The following is a 12,100-nucleotide window of genomic DNA, read 5'->3' as shown; positions in this document are numbered from 1 at the left end:
CCGGTGCACGCGGGGTTGGAACAGGGAAGTGATTCCATTCACCGCCGGTTTGGGGCTAAAAAGGGTCATTTTGGTTAAAAGCCAAAGGATTTACCCCGTGTCCGGCCACTAAATCCCAACTCGCAGCCATAGTTTTTGGGGTGAATCCTTTGGGAAACGGGTGTGGAGCAACAGCTACAAATTCTGCTGGGAAAAGGGGTTTTTGGGGGCAAACCAAACAATTTGCTATGACCAGAATGAATCCCGGCCCCATTCCCGGCGGGAATCCTGGAAAACGAGCAATAGACGCAACTTGTGAAGGGAGGGCAGAAACCAACACATTTTCCAAGGGGAAAACAATTCCCTTTTTGGGGAATAAGCCAACTAAAAGCTCTCAAACCCGGCAGATTTAGGGGGATAAGGTGCCGGCTCTGGCCCACAGCCACATTCCAGACCCAAGGAGCCGCCGGGATCCAATCGATGCTTTTATTCATTTGCCAAACCTCAGCTTTGTTTTTCCTCTTCCTCTCTAAAATTCCCCCCAAACTCCCGGGTTTCTTGGGGCTGGATCCTGCGTTTTCCCTCCTAAATCACCACCACAAAAGAAAAAGATCTGCAGGAAGGAAGCGGAAAGAATCGCTACCGGGATGAAGGAAGCTCAAGGCTGCGGCTGGGCCCTTCCCCTTTAATTAACCCCCCCAATTAATCAAACTCTAATTAATCATCCTCATCATCCACCCAGAATCGCAGCTTCTACCGTCACCTTCACACACATTCACAGTTACTCCGGTTGTGGCTCCGTGGCTGCTGGTGGAGCCTCTTCTTCCTCCTCCTCCTCTTCCTCCTCACTCCCACCGGCCGCCTCCTCGCTCCCGTGTTCCTCCTCTTCCTCCTCCTCTTTTCCTGCCCAACCCTCAGTCTCATTTTGGGGAGAAACCACCGATTCTGGGGGCTTTTCAGGAGCTGCTGGGGGCTCTTCCGGCGCTTCCGAGCGCTTCCGAAGGCGCTGCCGCCGCGTCCGACGTCACCTCCTCTGCTTCCAGCTCGTCGTCTTGAAGGAACGGGGGCATCAGGAGTGGTTTGGAGGGTTGATCCTGCTCCCCCAGATTCTTAAGGAATTCCTCAGCTTTGGAAAACTCTTGGGAAGGTTCGGCTGCTTCTGTCGCTTCCCCGCTTCCTCCTTCCCCTTCCTGGGAGACCTCGGTGGTGCTGGTGGTGGTGGCAGGCCGCGGGTCGCTCCTTCCCCGGCGCCGTCTCCACCTTCCATAGCTTCATCCACGTCTTGATCCGTGATTTCATCTGTAAAGGGATCTTCTCCCTGCGGAAAAAGAGATGGGAGAGAGACAAGGAGTCATGGAGCAACGGGAATCTCTGCCGTGAACACACGGGAAGAGTGTTATGGCAAGTGGAAATCAGCTTGGCGACGGCCCGCTCTTGCAATGGTGGAAACAGTAATTAAATAGATATCCATCATGGAAAATCCCAAAGGATTTGCAGGGAAAACAAATGATCCCACACCTGGAAGGAGTGGAAAAGAGCCAGTGAAATATTAAAGGTCCCACACGGTGCTGCGGGCACCGGGGACGGACCCTGCGCTACGGCTCCGCTCCTCATCCAGGAGGAATTTGGGATCTAAGCGAAGACGATTCAAATCCAAAGGGAATTCCTCAACCCCGTGGCCCCGGCTCGGAGCTGCTGCCGGGCGGACTCCCCTTCCCTCGGTGGGAATTGCAGCGGTGCCTCCAGGTTTCCATCCCGCCTTTTAGTGTGTCGGGAGAGACGGAGGGATCCAGATGCGACGCGACCTCACAGCCCTCGCGGGGCGTTTCGGGGACACCAAAACCCTCCAGATTTGGGGATTTTGGGGCTTTTTGGGTTCGTTTTGTTGGATTTTGGGTTGGAATTTTCACCTCGTTACCTTTATGGAAGCCGACAGCGGATCCCAGCCCCGCTCCCTGCGGACATCAGGGGGCTCTGCTCACATTCCCAGAGGTGGAGATCAGAGGAGGGATGTTGCTGCTCTATAAGCATGACCTTGCCAGAGAGGAGCTGCCCCAGACAACACCCGGGCTGCAAATCCGAGGGCAAATTCCTGAAATTCCCTATTTTTGCTTTGGCTCCCCCCCTCACAGGGGAAACACAAGCCTCGCCTGTGACCAGATCGACCGCCGTGGGGCAGGGAGAGGGCTTCTTTTTCCAGATAGGAGGAAAAACCTCTCTGGATCCTTCCTCCTTTCCCCCTCCCGCAACCCCACCCTGGGGTTAAGATCCGCCTGGATCACATTCAGCCCAGGCTGGCTGCCTCCACGCGAGAAGATCCATGCAGATGGAGGAGAAACCTCAACGTTCATCTTCCCTGGCTGAGGAATGTGCTGAGCCCTATGGAGGTGACGGGGAGAACTATGGAGAGGGGGGCAAAAATCAACCCTCAACCTCGCGATCTGGACCCCAACGTCCGTTATCGCCGGTCAAATCTACCGGGAAGGGGATGTGTGAAGTCCACTCGTGGTGGAGACTCTCCCGGCTTCCCATGGGAAGGGCGAGGTGTCCCGCCATCCCGGAGGAGGAGGAGGAGGAGGAGGAGGAATCTTTAGGCCGATGGTCAAGAACTCATCTCTTGATGCGGCCCCAAGTCTTGAGTTTAAGTCTCGCCCCTGAGGCTCCGGCCTGGGCGGGAGCTGTGCCGAGAACGTGGGGTTGGTTTATGGCGAGGCGGCTCTTGGCATTACCTGGAATCCTCAGATTTTCCTCCACCCCTTTTCAGCCTGGTTTTGCACCTGGGAATGATACGGAGACCGTGCTGGGATGGCTCCGAAGATCTCCTCCTGCCGCTGGCCAAAGGTCAGGAGCCCGGGATTCATTTAGATCTGCCGGCAGCCTTTGATACCGTTGATCATGAGATGTGGCCGTGCCTGCGGACCCTGGCAGGGGTAGATGGAGTTGCACTTGAGTGGTTCCAGTTTTGGGGGGGAGAAGGGGGTTAATTTAACTTAATTTCTCTGGTTTTTGGCGGTTTTTAAAGTTCTTGGAGACATCCTGGAGGTTTGCACCTCCTGAGGGTACCGCAGGGGTTTTACCTCACCCTCCTGGTCAACAGGTATGAGAGGCCGCGCTAGGGCCAAGCCGGCCCGTCCTGGGACAAGCTCCCAGCTCAGAGTCTCTTTGTACTGGACCCAGTGGGTGGAGTCGCAGTTTTTAGTGGGTTTAACGGGTACTTTTACTGCTTTGGGCTGTATTTTAGCAGAGGTGGGAGCTGGGACAGACCACAACTTACCCCCCCGGCGCCGGGGGGACAGGGGAAGCATCTGCTGCCCCATGGCGGCTCTGTGGGCAGCTGCCTGCCCTCGTCTGCCAGGCTGCAAACGAGGGGTTGTCCCGCCGGATCCTGGGCTGTTCCCGGATTCCCAGGGAACCAGCAAGTAGCCACAAGTGCTTCTTTTCATCTTCGCCCAGCCGAGGAGGTTGCGACCTTTCCTCTCTCTCGGATGCGGGCCTCGGCCCGTTAAACCCGCGCTTTAGGCCGGGAATAACCACCTGGCATTCCCACATGGAGCGGGGTTAACCCCCATGCTCTGAAGACTGCGTTTGCCTTCCAGGCTTCCTTCTGGAATTCCGAACGCTGGTTGGGGCTTAAGCAAACCCTCCCCTGCCCTCTCCTCGTGCTCCGTCTCGGCTCTGCAGGTCAGCTGGGGTGTTCTCTGCCACTTCCCAAGGGAAGAGGAAGGGGGGGGGAAATAAAATGTGGGGGGGCTAATGAGAGTGTTTCAACTCACGGGAATGGGGTGCACCCACCCCGGGGTGCTTTGTCCCTTGGAGCTGCTGGGAGCACTGCCGAGCCCGGCTCTTTACACAGGGTATAAACTCCCCCTCCCAGTGCAGTGGATGGAGCAGGAGCCATCCGCGTTGGATTCAATCCCAGCGGGAGTCAAGGGGTGGCTTCCCGACCAGCACGCTTGCTGGGGGGAGCCTGGTGTGTGTCCCCCCTTCCAAAGGCCACAGCTCGAGGGGTGGCTTTGGGGGAACTGGAATTCCTTTGGCTACTTTGGTTTCTTTAATTACGGTCTCGGTTTGGATGGATTCAGGATTGAGCTACAGGTGCCTGGGAATGATGGCTGGTACATCTGCGGGTTCAATACATGAACACAAAGCAAACCAAAAAGCATGAGAAGTGTAAAACCACCTACGGAGAGAAGAAACCAGACCTAGGATTGAGAGAGCAAAAGGCAGCAGAGAAGAACCTACGTTCATCCCCATCGGATGCAGCCAGACGTCCCGTCACCGACCCGCAGCTCCGCGCTGCTCCGGGAACTCGGCACCAGGTGCCAACTTCCTGCTCCACTCACCTTGAGGTATTTTTCCAGCATCTTTACGATGTGTTTGTTATTCAGGACGCTCTTGGCCACGTGTAAACTGGTTTTCTTGAACTGCTCTGCAGCCATCTGGGAAAGAAAGAAACCTCTGTTTAAAAGGGGAAGGCTGCGAACGAGGAGCTCGGCTCCACGGCTTGTTTTCCTGCCTGGGAAATTGATCTGAAATCCCAGAAAACATCCCAAAAAGCGGATGTGAGGGAGCACCCGCCTCTCTTCCACTAACGTGAGCCCTGCAGAAAGAGGTGCTGCAGCAGCAGCAGCTGAAACATCCCCCAGGTATCCCAAGAGTAAATCCCCAACATGTCAAACACCCAAAGCCAGAGATGAAGCTCTCCCCATCTCCAGCCTGGCCCCACTTAGACATCGATTACGTCTCATTTACGAGTTCCTCAAGTGCCCTCAAAGGCAGGTTTTGGTTTCGTCTACTTATGAGCACCGCAGACTGAGAAGGAGGAAACGAGTGGTGTCCCTCAAGGACACTGAGCTGTGTGGTGCAGTTGATATGCTGGAGGGAAGGGATGGGATCCAGAGGGACCCTGACACGCCTGGGAGGTGGGCAGGTGCCAACCCCATGAAGTTCAACCAAGCCAAGTGCAAGGTCCTCCGCCGGGGGTGGGGCAATCCCAGGCACAGCTACAGGCTGGGTAGAGAAGTGATTCCGAGCAGCCTGAGGAGAAGGACTTGGGGTGTTGGTCCATGAGAAACTGAACATGAGCCAGGTTCAGTGTGTGCCTGAGCCCAGAAACCACCCGTGTCCTGGGCTGCATCAAAAGGAGCGTGAGCAGCAGGTCGAAGGAGGGGATCCTGCCCCTGTGCTCTGGCAAGACCCCACTTGCAGCACTGGGTGCAGTTCTGGTGTCCTCAACACAAGGAGGACATGGAGCTGTTGGAGCAAGGCCAGAGGAGGCCACGAGGATGAGCAGGGGCTGCAGCAGCTCCCGTATGGAGACAGGCTGAGAACATTGGCGCTGGAGAAGAGAAGCTGCGTGGAGACCTCAGAGCAGCTTCCAGGGTCTGAAGGGGGCTACAAGGATGCTGGAGAGAGACTCTTCATGAGGGACTGTAGTGGTAGGGCAAGGGGTGATGGGTTCAAACTGGAACAGGGGAAGTTTAGGTCAGATGTAAGGAAGAAGTTCTTTACTGTGAGGGTGCTGAGGCCCTGGAATGGGTTGGCCCAAGGAAGTTGGGAATGCTCCAACCACAAACCAAGCTCGAGTGCCCGGACCAACGCTCTGGTTCGGAGGCGAAGGTGGCGCTTACCCTGCGGTTCCTGTTGTGATCAGCAGATCTCAGGTGCCTCTGGAGAAGGTGGTTCTGTGCAGGAATTAACATGTCACAGGCCATGCAGTGAGCTGCCTCGATCTTCTTGAAGAAGTGCTCCTGCCCAATGCCTACAGAGACAAAAGACATCAGCCAGAAGCCAAGCCAAGTGACATGTTCAGCTGGTGGATGTCTCAGGCACCCTTCCACCCACTAACAACCCCATGTTACAAGCAACACACTAATCCAGCACCCCTATTCCCCCCAGTTTCTGCTTTCCAAGACAAAAAGCATCCCATATGCTGCTCTAAGATGGGCAGGATAGTCACTCTGCTCTAAACCAGATCATACCAACACAGGACCCAAGTGGAGGAGGAGGACAGATGGGGATAACAGCCTGGGGTACAAAGTAATTGACTCACCCGAGACTGTTTTCCTCCCTAAAATCCATTTATTTAAAGCTGGAAGGGACAAATCATGCTTCACCCAGTGCTGGGTTCATTCCTCCTCCCTACTTAGGTTCAGTTTTACTCCCTGTAGCTTAACTCAACTCCACTCATCACTCCCAGGGGACTGGCACGAAGACAGAGCCAAGCGGCTCTTTCCCCATCACCTTCACTGCCACAACAGACCAACTTCAGCACTTAAACATTAAGAACGAACACAGGATCCAGCTGCATTAACCAAACAGCTTCAAAAATCAACAATTCTGGGATATTTTTCCCTTTTAACCTTAATTTCAGCTCCTGACATTGCACAAGCCTCGGGAATCTGCTGCTTGAGAACCTGCACCGGCGTCGGACGCTTCCCTTTTCCCATCAAGTCCATTTGTTTCACAAAGCTGACAACCCCCCCGGAACCTGCAGCTGGATGACTCGAGTCCTTCATGTTTGGCTCCCAAAGAACTACAACAGCACCCATCTCTTTCTTGCCTTGCAACCTGACTCAGTCTCTGGACACAGAACACAGATTTACCTTTAAAAGGATCCGGCTTCTGCTTTGTGCCCTCCTTCTCGGTCAGCTCCTGGCGCCGCTTCTCGATCTTCTTGTTCCTGTTCACGATGTACTCCTGGAAGGAAGAGGAGAAAACTCGGTGTCCTCCACTGAGATGGCCAAGGATCTCCAAAGGGAATTGAGCTGCCCAAGGAACACCCACAGGGAAGCCTGTGGTTGGGGAATGAACTACACGAGGCCAAGGTTTTCCCCTCCCCGTCATGTTATAACAAGAGATGGAAAGATCAAACTGGAGCCAAACAGAAGCCTGCTCCCATGTCACCATCAGATTCCTTGTGGGAGACCCCAAATCCTTGATAAATGCCCCCAAAACGCAACCACTGGTCATCCAGAAAATAAAACTCATCTTCCTCAGCTCTGGGTGGACCAAATGAAGCCCAGAAACCCCAAACGAAGCCTTGATATCCCAGTACGGATGCAGGGAAGGGTTGAGCTACAGCAGCATCCCACCTACCTGCAGGAACTCGACTGTTTTATCCGGGAGCTTGGTACCAATGTACCTCAAGGTCTCCTTGTGGAACTTGCTCTGGAGATGTTTCTGGATCTCCTCTTCCTCAAAGCTGCGGAACTTGCAGACAGAACAGGCAAACTGGATCCTAAGCAGAGAAATCACACCACGGATGAGGAATGAGCTCAACTTTTACAATCAAGATCAAGATCATCACCACCCTTGGTGCAGTTTTATACCTCGTTGCTCCAAGTGCCACCCCCCCAGTTTTACTTCATTTGGGCCTTTGTAATTGGGGTAGAACCTGCACAGATTCAAGAGCAGTTCCTTCTCCTTAAAGCTTTATGTTAGGGGAGTGGATGCTAAAACCCTGCGTGAGTTTAAAAGCAATGGGACAAATTCATGGGCACTCTTGGATGTGGAGATTCTCTCCCTGGCACCCGACAGAGAAACACTGGTGCCACCTTGGCTGGTTCATCTTGTCTTCAGCTCATTAACTGTATGATTTTATAGCAAAGCTACATATACAACCTTGTGTTTTGCTATATACAGCCTTTATAATGCTATAAAATACAGCAATTAATGAGCTAAAGGTAGATCTGTAAGTGCAGAGTGTGTAAGTGCATACACAGCCTCTTAAACACCCTTCTGGACTTCTACACTCATCCATGTATTAAACCCCACAATGTTCTCAGAACACTCACAAAACACACAAAGAGGGTAAAAACCTGCTGAAATCAGAGCGCAGAGCCCCACAATATGATTCCCCGGGATATTCTCCTGTTCACATGGAAAAACGCTGGGAATGGACCCGTTGATCACTGCTCCTACCTGTCCATAGCACGATCGCGCATTCGGTCTCTTCTCCGCTGCTTCTCCCTCTTCTTTTTCATCTCCTCATCATCATCCTCACAGCCATCTCCTGACGCTGAGACATAAATCAGAGTTACTGTGCTCCCCATCACCCACTTGATTGGTTCAGGAATTCTGGGGTTCAATTCCTCTGTTTCCTTTTCACCCTCAGCATCGGGAGGTCACAACAGCTTTCAGTCTCTGGGAGCTCTCCCTCTCCCAAACCAGTTTCCGACCACAGGGAAGCAGCAGCCCCTTCCTGAGGTCTCATGCAGTTACTGTAAACCCCAAACCCTCTCCTCCAGCTCCCTAAAACTCCCACAGCAGCTCAAGTCTCTGCAGGCAGCAACAGGATGTTCCATCAGTGGGAAGAGTCCTGGCTTCCATGATGCTGCAGCCACTCCTCCATCTCCCTTCCCTGGGAGATACCGCTGCTTTCTCCCCAGATTCTCCCTGTTCTCCTCTATTTCCCATGACTGAAAAAGCTCCTCAAGGAAGTTAAGCCCTAAAACCCAGCAGAGATGCCAGTTCTGCTCCCTTGGGATGGGGTTGGAGATATTCCTCATGTCGCCTTCCCAAGAATTCCTTGATCACAAAGTGTTTTGGGTTGGTCCAACCCCCTGCCCCAGGCAGGGACACCTTCCACTAGAGCAGGTTGCTCCAAGCCCCTGTGCCCAAGCTGGCCTTGAACACTGCCAGGGATGGGGCAGCCACAGCTTAACCCTTCAACCCAGTGACTCACCACCCTCACAGGCACCAACTTCTTCCAATATCCCATCTAACTCTTCCCTCTTCCTGCTGGAAGCAGTTCCTCCTCATCCCATCCCTCCATCCCTTGTCCAAAGCCCCTCTCCAGGTTTCTTGTAGCCCTTTAGGCACTGGAGCTGCTCTAAGGTCTCCCCTTCAGGAGCCTTCTCTTCTCCAGGCTGAGCCAGCCCAGATCCCAGCTCTCTCAGCCTGTCTTCTATAGACCTGACTTTCCCTTACTGGGAAAGCAAAAAGGAACCAAAGATCCAGCAGATCTCATCTCCGCAGTGTTTTGGGGCAGAAAGCTCCCAGTCCAAGGCCCTTCAGCCTCAAAGGACTCAGGGAACAATTCATGTGACATGTTTTCAGGTAAAGAAGCCTCTGGGCATCAGAGGGAGCCTTCAATGACACTTAACATCCAGCTACACCTCAGTTCCCATCCTGAAAACAACCTAAAAGCAGCAACTCAAGTCCCACACATGGTTTTCCCCAAGTCACCCAAAGGCAGAAGGTGCAACATGCCTGGGGCTGATGTGTCTTGACTGGAAATGACAATCCCAAACCAGCTGAAGTGGTGGGATTAGTCCAGGGGGCCGAGTGAGGGGGTAAATCCCTACCTTCCTCCGTGAAATCACCCCGATTCCTGTTCTCCTGGAAAAGAGAAACACACAGAGACACTGGTGTTACTTCCTCTATGTCACCACCAAGTATTGCTTCTTACTATCAAGCTTTAAATCTATGGCTGCTCCAAAGCAAGCTGTACCCAAGTTACACACAACACAAATGGCAACAACCCCCCTCCAGCCCCTCTCCAGGTTTCCTGGAGCCCCTTTAGGCACTGGAGCTGCTCTAAGGTCTCCCCTTCAGGAGCCTTCTCTTCTCCAGCTGCCCCAGCCCAGCTCTCTCAGCCTGGCTCCAGAGCAGAGCTGCTCCTGCCCTCAGAGCACATTCCCACATTCACCATGGAGACTGATAGAAAACAAGGCTACTTACACCTTTGTCTGCTTCGTCTCCGGATTTTTCCTCTCCTTCTCCCTCATCTGCTGTGCAAAAGAAGGATTGTTTAAGCTGGTGCTGGGGAGGCTTTTCTCCCAGCTAACAGTCTCCTAATAAATCCCCCCAGCTTTGAAATGGAGCAACTCTCAGCCAGATGAAAGAGAAAACACGTAAAACCAGAGGAAAATGGCCCAAAATGGGCTCGTACCATTGTCAGTGTCATCTCCTTCACTGTCAGTCTTCGCCTGTTTGCTGTCGGGCTCATCCCCACTCTGTGACTGTTTCCTCTTGCGTCCTCCCCCCTCACCATCCGACCGCCCTCCGGAACGGTTCCGGAACCCTCTTCTCTTGGGCTGAAGGGGGAAGAAATCTCTTGGATCAATCAACTTGAAGCGTTAAGAGAAGCTTCAAAATCAAAGTATTCCACCCAATTGCTACGTCTCTTAAGGAAGTTTTAATTCTTGTGACCCTGCAGAAGTGGTTTTGGTTATAAAAAGATTTTATAGCTGGGTTAGTGCCCCTTGTGAGCGGATTTGGGATGGGGGAAGCAGTCAGAGGCTCTACTCTGATTGCAAATGGGTCTATACAAGCTCAGCGATACCCATCTCTATCCAGGAAAATGTGAGTTGTTCCATAGTGGAATAACTCACGGAAGCACCACGAATTAAGGCTCATGCTTCCCAAAGGACTCCACTCTCCAGCCAACACACCGAGGGAAGCAAAACTCAACCCTGACAAGAAACCAAACCCGACGGTGACGACTTACCATGAGCGTGTTCATGTGCCAGGGCACCGACCCCATCCTGTCTCTGTTCCGTTGCCTCCCCATTCCATACGGCATATTCCCATACCGTCCCATTCCCATGCCCGACATCCCCATCATGCCATAGTCATAGTCTCCGTAGTCACCGTAATCTCCGTAGTCGCCATAGTCACCGTAATCCCCATAGTCGCCGTAATCTCCGTAGTCGCCGTAGTCACCATAATCGGGAACGAGGGCTTGGGAAAAGAGGGAAGGGAGCCTGTTGGATCCGGCCCCCCCCATCCCACGTCCTCCCATGTAGTTCAGCTCATTCCAACGGGCCGAGAGGCGCTCGGAGCTGGACGAGGGCATGAAGTGGTCGCTGCGGTTGAAGGCGTTGAGTCGCCCGCGGTTCTGGACACGGTTCTGAGCCCGGCCCCGCATGAGCCCGTAGTTGTTCCCTCTGTTGCGTGACTGATCCCTGCGGTTGTCAAACTGGCTCCCGAAGGAATCGTTCCGGTCGGTCCCGATGTCGCCGTAGTCGTAGCTGGGTCGATACATGTCGCGGTCGTTCATGGAGGACCTCGAGTCGTAGGAGTCAAAGGACTCGAATCTGAAAGAGCTGTGGGAGGAGATGATGGTCAGCACCAGGGGTGACATTCCCACACCTCACATGGGGGTTTGCATCCAGTTTTAATCCCAATCCGTGTAGTTCTGGCCAGAAAACCACAATAGAAGTACTATTAATCCCTGCAAACCCATCACTTTCTGTATCCCACGTCACCTTTTCCTTATTCTTGGTGGAAATAAGCAAGTATCAAACTTACGTGCAGGATACCCTGAACGGGGTGGGAACGCTTCCAGGGCCGGTGACTCCAACCCTGCCCTGGGCAGCCTGTTCCAACGCCTGAGCACCCTCTGGAGAAGGAATTGTTCCCAGTATCCATCTAAACCTGCCCTGAGACCGTTTCCTCTTGTCCCATCCCTTGGCTCCTATTTTCACTATTAAGCATAAGCAAGTGGCAGAATCACCTCTCCTGGTCTTCCATCCCGTCCCCGGTCCCGCCGCTGCCCTCCTTCGACAGCATATCCAGGCGCTGGTTGATCTTGGCGATGATGGAATCCGAGTTCTCGTTGGCTGAGTGCTCGGTGCCGTAGGAGGTGATGGGCATGGAAGAGCTGACATCAGCATTGAGGCTCATATCCGAAGCTTTGTGGGCTTCCCAGCTGCTGGAGCTGGCGGGAGCATAGTTGTACGTGGCTGCGGTGTTAGCGGCGGTGGTTTGGGTGTTGTAGTAGTCGTAGCCCTCATAGCCTGGCAGGAAAGGGGAAGAACATGGATGTTACATTCCATATGATAGACACAGGTACCTGGAGGAAGGGTTTGGATGTGAGCAGATCCCACCAGGCACGGCTGTAGCTGGATTTGACCTCTTTGCAAAGAAATGCAGGTTCTAAAATGGGGGAACAGCCAAGATTCTTCTTTCCCAAGCCTAAAATGTGTGTGCAGCGCTGGGGTCCTCAACATCAGGACGACATGGAGCTGCTGGAGCAAGGCCAGAGGAGGCCACGAGGATGAGCAGGGGCTGCAGCAGCTCCCATTGGAGACGTTGGGGCTGGAGAAGAGAAGCTGCGTGGAGAGCTCAGAGCAGCTTCCAGGGGCTGCCGGGATGGGGAGGGGGGGCTTCAGCA

The 12,100-nt window shown here is 53.6% G+C and overlaps 1 protein-coding gene across 1 annotated transcript in view; it reads right to left on the bottom strand.

The window, feature by feature from the left end:
• Window positions 1-744: 744 nt before the first annotated feature.
• AKAP8 (A kinase (PRKA) anchor protein 8) overlaps window positions 745-12,100 on the bottom strand; it is a gene marked incomplete at its 5' end in the record, with an annotated part of 12,660 nt that continues 1,304 nt past the window's right edge. Inside the window, 12 exons of the mRNA XM_010014390.1 lie at window positions 745-1,030; window positions 1,179-1,297; window positions 4,323-4,418; window positions 5,610-5,740; window positions 6,585-6,678; window positions 7,078-7,219; window positions 7,903-7,999; window positions 8,561-8,581; window positions 9,657-9,710; window positions 9,875-10,019; window positions 10,433-11,030; window positions 11,441-11,723. Coding sequence (XP_010012692.1) covers window positions 745-1,030; window positions 1,179-1,297; window positions 4,323-4,418; window positions 5,610-5,740; window positions 6,585-6,678; window positions 7,078-7,219; window positions 7,903-7,999; window positions 8,561-8,581; window positions 9,657-9,710; window positions 9,875-10,019; window positions 10,433-11,030; window positions 11,441-11,723 — 2,066 coding nt within the window. The remainder of the gene's footprint in view (window positions 1,031-1,178; window positions 1,298-4,322; window positions 4,419-5,609; window positions 5,741-6,584; window positions 6,679-7,077; window positions 7,220-7,902; window positions 8,000-8,560; window positions 8,582-9,656; window positions 9,711-9,874; window positions 10,020-10,432; window positions 11,031-11,440; window positions 11,724-12,100) is intronic.

This window comes from Nestor notabilis, unplaced genomic scaffold (assembly GCF_000696875.1).
Source record: "Nestor notabilis isolate BGI_N333 unplaced genomic scaffold, ASM69687v1 scaffold20185, whole genome shotgun sequence".
Lineage (NCBI taxonomy): Eukaryota > Metazoa > Chordata > Aves > Psittaciformes > Psittacidae > Nestor > Nestor notabilis.
This window is presented reverse-complemented; position numbering and strand designations above follow the sequence as displayed.